The sequence below is a fragment of the Oncorhynchus keta genome, chromosome 11 (genome assembly GCF_023373465.1).
Source record: "Oncorhynchus keta strain PuntledgeMale-10-30-2019 chromosome 11, Oket_V2, whole genome shotgun sequence".
Taxonomy (NCBI): Eukaryota; Metazoa; Chordata; class Actinopteri; order Salmoniformes; family Salmonidae; genus Oncorhynchus; species Oncorhynchus keta.
Genome location: NC_068431.1, coordinates 37,488,776 through 37,504,033, shown reverse-complemented (window position 1 = coordinate 37,504,033; position 15,258 = coordinate 37,488,776). Strand labels below are relative to the sequence as shown.

Sequence of the window (15,258 nt, the reverse complement as noted above, 5' to 3'; positions counted from 1 at the left end):
CACGAAATGTACTGTTACAGTAACTTCAAAATCTGTCCATGGATGTCTTACTCATTTTAAGGTTGAATATTACATTAGTTTGCAAAATAGTCTTAACTTTAGGTTATTTACTATATTACAAAAGCATTATAAAATGTGTTATATTTGTGCTTTACCTAATATCACAACCAAATTACCTGTATTGCAAATAAGATTACATTACAACAGATTGGAGATTCTGCTCACATTATTATTATAGCAATTGCAAAGGTCTCCACAGAACTGCACCCTTTGCATGCCATCTTAACATGCAAGCTTTCTATGATTACATACGACAATTACAGTAACCTGAAAACGTGGCCATGGACGTGTTAATCATTTTAAGGTTGAATAAGTAAGATAACATTAGGATATTTACTGTATTGCAAAAGTGATATTGAATTGTGTTTGGTTGTCAACACAACCAAATGTCAACATTTTAAGGAGATGTATCTTTTGTGCCACTGACTTACTCTGGGTTTAATTCCATGTAATTTACATGTTGGATGCACATCTCCATCTCAACCAAAGTTAAAGAATAGGACAAAATCGAATCAAATTTTAAATTAACTTTAAATAAAGTTTGATTTAGTCCTATCCTTTAACTTAGATTTTTGGTTGAGCCGGAGATGTGAATCCAACATATCAATTATTTGTTTATAGAAAAATTGGAATTAAACCCAGACTAAGTCATATGCACAAAATATACATCTTCAAATTTTGACATTTGGTTGCGTTGATCAATCAAACACAATTCGAAATCAACCAAAGCTTGAACCCTTTGCCTATATGTATTGTACATTTTAGTTGAACTATGGGTTGAATTTAAACAAATCGCTGTAGACCTACATTCTATCCCTGATGACACATGACTAATAAAGTATGGTTTCATTTCAATTGCTCTGTTTAACCTACCCTTTGGAATGACTTTGATAGCAACAGTGAATCTATTTAGTTATTTAGAGATATCTCAATAATAATTCTCAAGATAGCACATTGGTAATAGTCAGTGACAAATATCAAAGCTAGGCTTGGTTAAAACCCTGAATGGGAGATCAAATGGATAGCTGTAGATAAATCAACTCCCCAGTAGGAGGTGCTGCCCAGCCTATAGTGGATATAACTTTGAAGATCTGACGTCTCAAATGTAGAAATTCAACATATATTATGGAAGATTTGTTTGTCTATGTTGAAAATTGTTTACCATGATGACATAATCCTGTGGTTGAAATTTCACCCTCAAAACAACAGATGATTACTTTTTTCAAATCCAATGTATATTCCAGATAGATTCCACATCACAATATGTTAACAAATTACATTAAAACAATGTTGATTTAACCCGTTTGTGGCCAGTGGGGCATCCACTCTTTTTAAATATACAGTGCATTCGCAAAGGATTCTGACCCCTTGACTTTTTCCACATTTTGTTACGTTACAGCCATATTCTAAAATTTAGTTTAAAAAATATCCTTCATCCTACACACAATGACAAAGCAAAAACAGATTTGTATACATTTTTTCAATTGTATAAAATCAAAAAATGGAAATATCACATTTGCATAAGTATTCAGACCCTTTACTCAGTACTTTGTTGAAGCACCATTGGCAGCGACTACAGCATTGAGTCTTCTTAGGTGTGCCAAACTCCAAATGGGCTGTCATGTGCCTTTTACTGAGGAGTGGTTTCTCTCTGGCCACTCTACCATAAAGGCCTGATTGGTGGAGTGCTGCAGAGAAGGTTCTCCCATCTCCACAGAGGAACTCTGGAGCTCTGTCAGAGTGACCATCGTATTCTTGGTCACCTCCCTGACCAAGGCCCTTCTCTCCCGATTGATCAGTTTGGCCGGGCGGACAGCTCTAGGAAGAGTCTTAGTGGTTCCAAACTTCTTCCATTTAAGAATGATGGAGGCAACTGTGTTCTTGGGGAGGTTCAATGCTGCAAACATTTTTTAGTACCCTTCCCCAGATCTGTGCCTTGACACAATTCTGTTTCGGAGCTCTACGGAAAATTCCTTCCACCTCATGGCTTGGTTTTGCTCTGACATGCACTGTCAACTGTGGGACCTTATGTAGGCAGGTGTGTGCCTTTCCAAATCACTTCCAATCAATTGAATTTACCACAGGTGGACTCCAGTCAAGTTGTTCGAGACATCTCAAGGATGATTAATGGAAACAGGATGCACCTGGGCTCAATTTCGAGTCGCATAGCAAAGGGTCTGAATACTTACACAAATAAGGTATCTGTTTTTTATTTGTAATAAATGTTCAAACATTTCTAAAAACCTGTTTTCGCTTTGTCATTATGGGGTATTGTGTGTAGATTGATGAGGACATTTTTGTATTTAATCCATTTTAGAATAAGGTTGTAACATAACAAAATGTGGAAAAAGTTACGGGGTCTGAATACTTTCCGAATGCACTGTACGTGTCCAATCAAAACAACAGCAACAGTTATTAGATGTCATGTAAAAAAGCCAAAGCCACTAATTTCCCGGGTACATTTCACTTTGAGACCCAACAACCCTGCAGTCACAATTGAGCAAATTAACAGGCAAGTGAACAATTGGAAAGCCAGACCTGGCAGAAAGTGACAGACAATACACAGCAAATAAGAGTAACATTGAAATGGCTTTTCTGTAAGAAACCAGCTGTTGTCTACGATTCAGCAACCTTTCGGAGAGGAACCAGCCCCTGCCAAGGGACAACTAAGCTAAGCTGGCTCCTCAGCCATGCAGCCAGGGGAGAGGTTGTCATGGGTGATGCAGTTTTGGTGCCAATTCTGTGTATTTCATCATGACATCTGGAACTGGCCTTTCACTGCCTGTAGATCAAAACATGCCAGGCATCATGCTGGTCACCTCTTGAATAGATCTCAATAAAAGAGAAGTTGTTATTCCCTGACACAGAAACATGCTCGTTATCTCTCTCATTCTCTACCTTCACCATGCATAAGGTGAACCATACATTGAGACTTTAAGATCTTTAAAGATACATTCAACTAAATGCAAATGAAAATACAAAGGCGAAATAGAAAGTAAATACTTTAGATCTAGGTTGTCTGTGTGATTGTCTTTCAGGCCAAATTAAGACATTCTATTGAAACAGAGCACAGAGGTTTATTCACAGGCTTTTCACCCACATACGGTATGGTGTTAATCGTTTAGGAGCTACCGCCTGACAGAGGCCACAGGAGCCCTGGGCACATCCTATTGTGTTAATGGACTGTCGTCAATCTTCATTTGTCCCTCTAATTTGACGAGGAGTTCTACGGATTTATCACACAATCTCACACCATGAAAAATACTTCCCACCTTCTTGAGATTCTGTCCCCGCCTTTTTCAATACAATGAACATTCATAAAATGCAAATAATTACAGAGAAATTTGACAAGAAATTAGACGTACATTTGCTGTATATGTCAGGAATATAATTTTCTCACATCACCAGAGTGCTTTGAAAAGCAATATAACTCCCACACTGCTGTTACAAACTATGCCAATCACCCCTGGGGATGCCATCAACAGCTCTAATACCTGTTTGAAAAGGACATACAAACAACTGTTTCATGAGCAGACATCCTACACAAAACTGTAAAAAAAAACATTAATTTTAATTCATAAAAAAACATGAATGGTAGTTAAAGTATAGTTTGTGGTATGTGACAGGGAACTGTTTGCCCTCTCATTGCCCTCAATCAGTATCAATGGCCTTGCATTAGATTAGCATTTACCAATTAGCCAAACCACAAGAGTAATCTTCCTTCCCCTCACTGATCATTTGGCAAGCTCAACTCTGAAGGACACAACCTAGGTTGTTCCTGCAGTCTTCTTCTCATGTGGCACTAGTCCAAATCAGTTGTTTCAACACACACACACACACACACACACACACACACACACACACACACACACACACACACACACACACACACACACACACACACACACACACACACACACACACACACACACACACATACACACACACACACACACACACACACACACACACACACACACACACACACACACACACACACACACACACACACACACACACACACACACACACACACACACACACACACACACACAGCTTTCAGGTGAAAATATGAGAATGTCCACAACCTTCAAACCAACAACTCATCAGTTGTGAAGAGAGTACCAGTGCTAGTATCCTTTCTGAAAACGTAATTAGTGGCGTAAAGTGGTGCTACACAACAGCAGCTCAGGTTCCAGATGATCGGGGGTACTTGTCTGTCAGTAGAGATGCAGTCAGGCAGGCAGAGAGAGGGATACCAACATGACTATTTACTCTGCTGCCTATTGTCTAATGCCAGCTGCCACTGGGATGACTGCGGTCTCAGATGCATGTGCAAATTCCTCTAATCCAGGCAATATGGCACCCTAAGACTGCAACATGGCGTTAATATATCTAATCTAAAACTAAACTAATTTTCGAAAGCACTCCCGAAAGAAGAACCAACACCTTCTGACGTTTTCCAAAGGGCAATGAGTGATGAGGCTATTTTCCTCAAGAGGTTAGATATTTGTTTAACTAGATCAGGTGATCTACTTGAAAGATATTTTTATTTTCATTACTGGAACCATGTTAAAAAAATACTGAGTTGTTTCAATAGTAAGCATTTTTGTCGATACACTTCCAATGTAATGGGTTCTTTCTAAAGCATTTATTGACAAGACAAGTTGGCATATTCAAACATGTTCTGGTATTTAGTTTTAATTTCTGGAAATATTAATTACCCGAAGATTGGTTTGAATTTGTGATTTATGGGGCATGTGAAAATAGCATATAGAGAGCAATAGTGAAGGCGTCTTTTTGAAGGCATCAACTCTGGGGAAATTCATGTTATGTTTCACTATATTGGATCACTCCAATATATTGATATCACTCCGCAGCGGATGGATACATTCGAGGTGAGGATTTACAGATTTACTCCCGTGTACACCTGTGTCACGGCTGGGGTCCGACACTATTTATATAGACCCCATGGCCACGACACACGTTCTCTTTCATTTTCTCGGCGGACATCCGTATGGTTTGAGGTACAACATTTCTGAAGTTCGCTTGGTAAGTCACTGGTAAGTGTTATATCCTGTGTGGAAGTATACTCCCCGACTGTTTGCAGCCTGGAGCAGCTGGCCACATGGCCAGCCCCTCTTGAGTGCTCAACTCACAGTGCGCGTTTTTTCTGTATCTTCTGCCCGTGGTTTGTCGTACTTGTGTTTTGTTAGCGTTACACTATGACTCTGTGTGCATCCATTAGTATGGTGGCTCTTGCTGCCACAAACTGTAATTTACCTTAAACAACTTGGCGACTGGCTTGTTCTACTTTCAAAACGTGCATGGATGCTCTCCTGGCAAATCTCACCTACCGAGGATGGTTAATTCTCAATTACCTGGATGATTGGCTGATTTTTGCCCCGACAAGGACCTAGATCCTGTCAGACAGAGATGCCCCTGACCCACATTGGCGGGCTGGGCATTACTGTAAACTACAAGAAGAGTCGTCAGACGCCCACCCAGGGTGGCCATCGACATGGAACTGGACTCAGTCCTCATGAGAGCATGCCTGCCCACCAGAAGGTTCCAGGCAGTCTTATCTTGCCTCGACCACTTTCGGCAGGGGCGGGTGGTATCTGTCCTGACCTGCCAACGCCTGTTGAGGTTGCTGACGGCGGCCTCATTGCTGACTCCCCTGGGCCTGCTTCATATCCGGCCTCTAACGATGGTTCAACTCCCACCGGCTGCACCCGAAGCGCCACCGTCACCGCCAGCTGCGGGTGACCGCACAGTACCTCAGGGCATTGTTGAGGTGGCATTATCGCTTCTTTCTCTCAGGTGGGGTGGAGATGCTGAGGATGTGCCGCGGTGAGCTGGTCAGCACAGACGCCTCCCAGATCGGCTGGGGAGGTGTGACCAAGGGCAGGTCAGCCAGCGGCTGTTGGTGTTCATGTAATTTCATAATTCCAATATGTTTTCATTAATTGAATTCACTTAGTCCATTTTATGAGAATTTGTAAGATTCTTATTTGCATAAAATAGACAGAGACCAGTCTTACCAAAAATAGATAATAGTATTTATTCTCGGAGCGCGCTGCCATGAAACCACGAACAACCGTTTATATACAAAATATGACATCATAGATTATAAATTGTCCTTCCTCCTATCGACCAGGACCCAATAAAGTTGAAAAGTTTATTCCCACCCCCTTGCTCTCTTACTCCAGGCACACAGTTAATTCAAGATTAAACTTCTAAAGTATTCATCCATCACCATTCAGCAGACAGTTCCAGCTAATGGAAAACCTAAAACACACACTGCCTTGTCTAAGTTGAGTCGGTTCAACCATAGGTTAACAACCCTTTATGCTTACTTAAAAATCCACAATTCCAGTCTTCTCCAACCTGGCTGGAATGGTATTTATTTTATTTAATTACCCCATTTCATGCTCCACAATCCCTCCCTAATGAATGAATATTGTTAATCAGATATAATAAAACAGAGTATAAGTTTCATTTGTTATAGTTATATTTAAAATGTAGATATTGTTTAGTCATTATTCATAATATTCCTAACAGTTGGCTACTCTCTTGGAGTGGCAGGCACATTAAATACACTACAGCTCCGAGCTGTACTGCTGGCCCTGCAGTCTTTTCTTCCACATCTGAAGGGAAGACATGTCCTGGTGAGAACGGACAATGCAACAGTGGTGCCTTACATCAACCATCAGGGTGGACTGAGGTCCCACCATCTTATGGCACGGGAGCTCTTTCTCTGGGCTCAGGGCCATCTAGTGTCTCTACGCACAGCGCACGTACCTGACATCCTGAATGTGGCCGCGGATATTCTCTCCATGGAGGGCCTGCCACCTTGGGACTGGAGCCTGCATCCCCAGGTGGTGCAGCACCTGTGGGACAAGTTCGGGAGGGTGCAGGTGGACCTGTTTGCATCCATGGACAATGCACACTGCCCCCTGTGGTACTCCATGTCGGAGCCACCAGGGCCTCTGGGCTTGGATGCTCTGGCTCATGATTGGCCAGAGCTGGAGCTTACGCATTCCACCCTTTTCTCCTGATTCAGGCTGTGCTTGTCAGTACCAGGATGACAGAGCATCGTCTGCTGCTGGTGGCCCCATACTGGCCCAGACGACCCTGGTTCAGCCTTCTCCTGTCCCGGTTGTCTGGGACACCTTGCTGTCTCAGGCCAGGGGAACTCTGTGGCATCCGAGACCGTACTGCCTCAGTCTGTGGGCTTGGCCGCTGAACGGCACCAATGGTCCATGTTAGGACTACAGGAGGGTGTAATGTACACCATGCAGATCGCAGGGGCACCGGCTACAACCGCGGCATACCAGTTGCGCTGGCGGCGGTTCTGCTCTTGGTGCACTAGTATTGAGGTTGTGCCCGAGTCATGCGGTGTACAGTATGTCCTCCAATATCTGCAGTCTCGCGTGGATGAGGGCCTCAACACAGAGGCTATTTGGCCGCTATATCTGCCTGCCATGTGGGGTGGATGAACAGGCCAGTGGGGCACCACCCCTTGGTCTCCAGGTTTATGAAGGGGTTCGTCGCCTGCGTCCAGCTAGGATCCACTCAATGGCGAGCTGGGATCTGGATGTGGTCTTGGCAGCTTTGGCAAAGCTGCCTTTTCAACCGTTGGAGTCTGCCTCCCTGGAACACCTAAGGTGGCTTTCTTGGTAGTGATTGCTTCCATGAAGAGTGTGGGTGAGCTCCATGCTCTTTCGGTAAGTTCTGAGTGCTACTGGATGGACCCCGGTGGGAGGAGTATATCTCTCCGCCCCAACCCTTCATTCTTCCTGAAGGCCCTCCCTCTGTGGTTGGTTTGATGTAGAGAATGTGTGTCGCAGCCATGAGGTCTATATATAGGGGCGGACCCCAGCTGTGGACACGGGAGTAAATCTGCAAATCCTCATCTCGGATGTATCCCTCGGCTGCGGAGTGATACCAATATATTGGAGTGATCCATATAGCTCACACAACCATGGTTAACCATTTTTTTTTGTAGGGTTCTTGGATAAATGCCGAAAATAAGGTATGTGGTTAGTAAACACAGGCTTAGAAGATCTGTTTTGTTAGCTGATGAAGATTATATCATATAACATCACTTGTTGTGAATGTTAAAGCATTTATGTAATCAAAACAAGTACAAAGGCTTCATAATTCATAAAGGTCAGGTTAATGGACTGATATCATCTCATAGAACAAAACTTGTAAAATCTCCTAAACTGTGTAAACCTAAAACCTTATTTTCAGTGTTTATCCCAAACTCCATTCTTTCCCCTGTAGGAACAGTCATGTCTAGATGGGATACAGCTTTTCAAATGGACTTGTTTTTCTTTTTTTTGTTATTGTGCATTTTAGTTAAGCCCAACCCTTTTCCTAACCTTAGCCTAATTATCCTAACCTGCTACTAAAAGCCAAGTTTGACAAAAGCTGTACCCTTCTAGACAAAACCCATAGGAATGACTGAACGAACCGTAGGTAACTAATTTTCGTTTTTTAGGACTACAAGCTGGGGAGCTTTGTTAGGGGTTTGTGAATGGTGATAATTTTTTAAAGAATGGCACTTGACTGTCCATCAATGCCTAGGCATTGAAAATAGTCTCAAGCGCTGACAGAATGCTCCCGGTTTCCACTAGATAACACAGTCAAAATTTCACATAAGAACTAATTCATGCTCTATTTGACTCTGTGGCTGTGTTAACTAGTGTCGATCAATGAGCTCTCAAGCGGTACAAGACCTACATCATTCTGACCATTATGAGGCTAGAATCAGGTGTGACGTTACTTCCTGTTACAAAGTTTATGTTCCTGTAGGTTTATACTAACATAGATGTATTTATAATGACGAGATACTCGTCTCCGCCCTAACAATGAGTCGTTGTCCCAAAAGCGGGAAGGCAGGCGACATGGTCCAAAATAAGCATATAGAAACGCTAAGGGAAACGCTTCTATATTGAACAGATTTAGGCGAGAGTGAACCCTCTCGTTTCGCCTCTTCTTCTCTGGTTTTTGCTGCGGCCACCCAATGGCCGCGACCCAGAATCAGAGAAGACAAAAAATGCCCAACAAGACATTTAGCTATATGAATAGCAAAACCGCAGAGAGCCTAAACTGCTCAAATATTTAGCGTTTTCTTAATTCTATGGAAACGTATTTTGAGAGCGGAATTGGTACGGAAATCAAAATGCCTTGTCAAAATCAGCAGCTGAACAACAATGACAGACAAGAACACGCGGCAATGAGCAGCACCAAGCAGGTTCGGTTTGCTAGCTGCGGAAACAGCGTTCTGACAGAGTCCAATAGAGATGCAGAAGTAGCCGAAACTTGTGAAAATGTATTCAACAGTGAACTACTGAGGCAGATCGGATCGCAATTAAAACTGCTTCCTTTGAATGACCAAATACGAGAATTACAGACCATCATTAGAGACAAGTGAGTCATCATATTTTGTCAAAGATAGCAACCACATTATCTGACAGATAAATGGACCTGTATTATAATGCACCAGATAATTGTCTAATGATGTGGAATTGAATGATGCATTGTAAACCAAGTGAATGGCCATTCGACGCCATGTTACTATTTATAACTGTCATATTACACTGCACTTATATGGTTACGGTAGCGTTATCTGGGATCTTTGTTACCCAGAACTGTAAATACACCTGGTTATTTCTATGAAGACCTAGGCAACATGTCATTATAGTCTGCCCCATTACTCCGTAGTAGCGTAAACGTGGCCACAACTTCCTTGTCTAGCATGAGGTTTAATTTCAAATCATGTTAGACCTACTGACAACAATAGACGACACTGATAACAGAACATTGAATGAGTACACTAATCACAATTTGAGTTTCTGTTGTAAGGTGATACCACGAATAGGCCTACATTTTTGGGGGGTGAAAGTGGATCATGCATTGATTTCCTCGTATGTAACCCTTACTGTAAGCATACATGTTATTCTTGTTCTTTTACAGGTCTACTAGTAGGGGAGATTTTGTATTTTGTGCTGATAGATTGGTAAGAAACTGTCTTGGTTCAATTGACACTGTTGTTTTTACTCTAGGTTAAATACTAATATATTATGTTTTTAATTGAATGACTCATTTGTATAATGCACACTATTGTTTTGACCCACTCGGTTTGTCCACAGATCAGACTAGTGGTTGAAGAGGGACTCAATCAGCTGCCATACAGCGAGTGTACAGTGACCACTCCCACAGGTTAGACCTATTAGATGAAATTCGTCAGGAATGATAGAAATTGGGCGAATACTATGTATTACAGGATTACTGTTACATTTCTAACCAAGAACAGAACTGTCTATTTCAATCGCTCCCCCCTTCCCCCTCTTCTTCAGGGCATAAATATGATGGTGTCAAGTTTGAAAAAGGCAACTGCGGTGTCAGCATTATGAGAAGTGGTAAGGCACTGATCATATAGGATATTAAAGGAAGATTAATCTGAATTGGTCTCTGAATAGAATCCCTGGCTGGTGGACTTGCCTATACCTGACATACCTAGTGCTATCCACTCAACTGTTTGACCTATCAGTTTGACTGTTTGACTTGATCACCATTACTACATCTTGTATGAGGTTTCCCTTGAATGAATTGAGTTTAATGCAACATCTATTAATTGCTGTGTGTGTAGGCGAGGCCATGGAGCAGGGCCTCAGAGACTGCTGCCGGTCCATCCGTATCGGTAAAATCCTAATCCAGAGTGACGAGGACACCCAGAAGGCCAAAGTCTACTATGCAAAGTTCCCCCCAGACATCAGCAGGAGGAAAGTCCTCCTCATGTACCCCATTCTCAGTGAGTATGGATATACGGTACTTGTGTACCCCATATTCTCAGTATGGCGAGAGTAGTACTCACATTCCCCATCCTTAATCATAGTCCAGGGGGATTGCACGCATGTAAACAACGAATGTCTTTACATGTCTTTAGGCCAAGTACGTTGTAAAACCCTGCCGTGGAAAAACATTAATAGACAGTCTCAATACAGTACTAACTCCTCGAGGATAAAGGGTTCAGGTGAAGTGTTGCCCTGCCCTGGGCCTGAAGAACTGTCTCTTTTTAATGAACCAGAAATGAAGACTTAATTGCTCCCGTTAGCAAGACAATAGTGTAATCATAGGCATCCTCTAAGATAATTGTGGGAAGGTGTCTTTTATTTGGCTCTGATAATGACCTTAGTAGTTAGCATGCTGCATATTTTTCAGCATAATTTACCCCAAGAAAATAATTACAAGTTTATCTGCTTGGGGTAAACCATAAAGAGCTCACTGCAAGGCCATGAAAATGATAAATAAGACAAATGAAGCCACCGAGAGAAGTAATGTTAATCTTTTTGTCCTCTAACTAACATCCCTCTCTGACAGGATGAAAAACTGCCTTGAGAAATCAAAATGACATTTTGTTCTTTTATAGAAAGTAGCAGCAGATGAGTCATAGTAATGATCACAAGGCTAGTAAGGGCAGACTTGTCTTCAATACTTCTATAATGTTGCCTGTTTTGTCAAGTCACTGATATCTGTCCTGTGTTTATGCTATCTATACATGTTCTGCCTTCAGGTACAGGTAACACAGTGATTGAGGCTGTGAGAGTTCTGACTGAACATGGTCTTCAGCCCAAACATATTATCCTCCTGAGTCTCTTCTCCACCCCTCACGGTACGCCTCACCTACAGTCCCTTGCTTAATATCGAAGTAGATTCTGTAATGGTCAAAATTCTGAGGTTTCATACTGCAGCATGTTTTCCATTCATTCAGTTTTATTGAAAGCACTGCAAGTCTAATGGTTGTGTCATCTTACTAGGTGCCAAATCCATCATTCAAGAGTTCCCAGAAATCACCATATTGACCACCGAGGTGCACCCTGTGGCTCCCACACACTTTGGCCAGAGGTACTTTGGGACAGACTAGTCAGTCCTCTAGGGCCATTCAATGGGACACCATACTATGAGAACCAACCATTGTCCCTCTGTCAGTTTGTCCACTTATTTCAAAAGGAGTTGTTACCCTGCTGAAGATTCTTGATTTGCTGTGTACGCCGCCTTAACCTGTGCTCCTCAGTCTGACAAACAATGCAAAGATTTTCCTGGAAACAACAAAAAAGCACATTCCATGTAGGTCTTTTAGGAACTAGTCTAGCGAGCTTGCATGTACTGCTGCCGTTTTATTTATTCAGTAATGGTAGTTCATTCTAGGTTGTTTTTCCTCATTTGAAAGTCTAAATAATTGAAATATTTTTTTTCAATATATTCTATTCAAAGTATGTGAGCGGAGTTGAGCAGACGGAAATCCTGCTCGTCGCTTATGGAGCGGTGCTCCACGTCCTTTCCAACCACTCCGCAACAAACCTCTCCGCTCTCACGGGGAAAAAATGCCGCTCCAAATTCTCTCCAGTCATTAAAATCGCCATTTAACCAACACACATCTATTTTTTTTTGACTATCTGGACCTAGCATTTGGTTTTTAAGTATTGAAACCAAACCATATGATTTGAATGAAAAGTATTATAATAAACATGAAAAGGTGAATGTAAGAAGCGCTCATCATTTCAAATAGGCTACATGTCATATTAAACAACATATAAACACTCAAAAGGTCAGGAGCCTAAGAAGGAACAAAAAAATATTATTTAGGCTATATTATTTCAATTATTACAAAGAAATACATTGTGCAGCATTTGCGAGTGCAACACAATAGGCTGATAGGGACAAAGCGCTCAGCATTTAAACAACGTTTAGTTGTATTCAATCATTAGTCTATAAATTGTGCTTTTAGGCTGTGACTTAGAATGAAATGAAAACATTATTAGGCTCAGTCTACAGTGCCTTTGAATGTATTTTTTTAGAAACATCAGTTTGTGGCTTCATGCTCATGTGATGATGCGTGGAGAGCAGGCCAGCAGCAGAGAATATCCTCTCTGCACTTGCAGAGCCACTGGGGATGCTAAACACCCTTTTGGCCACTCTTGCCAGGCTGGGTAGTGATGCAGAGTTGTATATTTATTTTTCTATCAGTAGGCCTAAAGGTTTTTAGGCAAAGTAACCCAATCAAAACAGAAAGCTCCTTGAATGTTGGAATATTTATTTTTTATTTTACCTTTATTTAACCAGGCAAGTCAGTTAAGAACAAATTCTTATTTTCAATGACGGCCTAGGAACAGTGGGTTAACTGCCTGTTCAGGGGCAGAACGACAGATTTGTACCTTGTCAGCTCGGGGGTTTGAACTTGCAACCTTCCGGTTACTCGTCCAACGCTCTAACCACTAGGCTACCCTGCCGCCCCAATATGCCAGGCTTATTGGGTCAAAATCAATTATGGCCTATTGTGTGTGTGTATAGAGCTAGATATATGTAACAGAACTTTTAATATATCTTACTTTTAGTTTATAAATACTTTGCTACAATGACACACTTAGTTCCTTTCTTTTAGCATGTGCACTTAATAAGTACACCATCGTGCTTTCAGGATACGTTTTCAGTTTCCACAATGATTCTTTAGTTGTGGACACTACATCACCACAATCCCTCTCTTGCTCTTGGTCGTCACCTTGATTTTGCACCTGTGTGTTTTATCAGTTTCTTTATGAAAATATTTATGAGCTATAGCAGCACAAAAGTAAACTACAAATGCATACTACGCCAGCCATGTCCTTGAACTGAGCGCTACTTGAGCGAAATTGGAGCGGGCGAGAAGGCCGACGTTCCAGCCTTTGGGGATCTCGCTCCGCGCTCCAGTCAAAAGGGCACGCTCCGCTCACATACTCTGATTCTATTGTCTTGTCTTTTTTTCTTTCTTTAGTGTTGTCATTATTATTGCCACAAACAGTTTTAATGTATCATAACACTGAAAAGAAACAAACCAATCAAGAGAAACTCTGACCAGATCTGAAGTGAATTTGATGGAATATGCAATTTGGACATTTCAGAGTGGAAAAGGCTGGAAAAAGAAGCTCAGAAATACATTGCCCTTATGACATCTATGTGTAGTTAAGGAGTCATCAATCCTCCATCGTTAACACAATGGAAAGGTCAAATGCTTTATCTAAATGTAGAAAGTGCGTGGGTGACAGAGAAACAAAACGAGGCAGTTTGAGGCCGTGATGGGGGTGTGACGTCGAGGTTTGTGTGTCTGTCTGTATGCTGTTTGTACGTTTTGTATCATTCAATAAAAAAATAAAGAATACACAGATAACCCATATACAAAAATAAATGATTAACTACATTGTGATAAATTATTCAGTCTATTGGATGTATTGACAAAGCATACCCCTTTTCTTTCAGAGTGAGTTTGATGTTGGAATGTATCATCTTTGTATGGGAAGAAGAGTCATCTTCACATATGCCTGCCTGGCCCAAATGTTGTTGAGACAAACAAGTCTCTAGCTAATAACCACAAAGAAGTAAAGGTTTGGAACATATTCCTCATATCATGCAAACACTTAGAATAAAACATTATTGGGACTTAGAGAGAAGTCCCTCACCATATTCTACCAATCCCACTTCATAGAATGTCTTTCTCCCCATGACTCACTGGCTGTTATTGACATCAGGGAGGTCTCTCAGAGGTGCTGAAATCATACAATAGATCAAATGTCAATACTCCAAACACAGACAGAAACAACACAATACCTCTGCAAACACATTTCAGTCCCCCAGTTCCTTGTTTTCTGAGAAATGATTATGCACTTTGTCAAGCACTCACCATGACAAACCTTATGGCCACTAGGTAGCACTACACCTGCACATGTTCTGGTGGCCTGGCATGATTTTCATGCACATTACATTGTGTTGAATGTCATTCTTAAGTCTAAGTGGCAAGGATAGAGAGCATGATTGTTTTTAATCATCATTCGCCAGTTCATCATGCACTGTGACAATTTGACTTCTAAGGAGTCTATCTGTCTGGGATAAAGCGAGAGGAAAATAACCACTTAATCAAATCTAAGAGTGTACTTTCCAAGAGCTCAGAGAGAAGGAGCCGTCTCATCCTCAGACCATTTAGCAAGGCTACCTGTCATCATACTAACCAACCTATCCTATTTCAGGACTGCTATTACATGTAGATTACCAATAGGTACACCAGTGAACGGACATGTGGTGTGTCTTTACAATGATTGAATGAGTACCCGTAATTAGTTTATATCAATACGCACAAGTCAATGGGTGAGTGTG

The 15,258-nt window shown here is 41.5% G+C and overlaps 1 protein-coding gene across 4 annotated transcripts; it reads left to right on the top strand.

Moving 5' to 3' along the window:
* The first annotated feature begins 8,063 nt into the window (after positions 1–8,063).
* On the top strand, positions 8,064–14,467 carry uprt (uracil phosphoribosyltransferase (FUR1) homolog (S. cerevisiae)). Of its 4 annotated transcripts, none has more exons than XM_035780477.2 (8): positions 8,064–8,098; positions 10,048–10,090; positions 10,224–10,293; positions 10,431–10,493; positions 10,724–10,885; positions 11,648–11,746; positions 11,892–11,979; positions 14,368–14,467. In XM_035780477.2, the coding sequence occupies exons 1-8, from the start codon at positions 8,085–8,087 to the stop codon at positions 14,450–14,452; spliced, it is 624 nt and encodes a 207-aa protein (XP_035636370.2). In that variant the 5' UTR covers positions 8,064–8,084; the 3' UTR covers positions 14,453–14,467. The 4 variants fall into 4 exon arrangements, with proteins under 4 accessions (XP_035636370.2, XP_052313036.1, XP_035636368.1 ...); XM_052457076.1 differs by lacking the exon at positions 8,064–8,098 and adding an exon at positions 8,940–9,501; XM_035780476.2 differs by lacking the exons at positions 8,064–8,098; positions 14,368–14,467 and adding exons at positions 8,956–9,501; positions 12,349–14,308.
* The last annotated feature ends 791 nt before the right edge of the window (positions 14,468–15,258 follow it).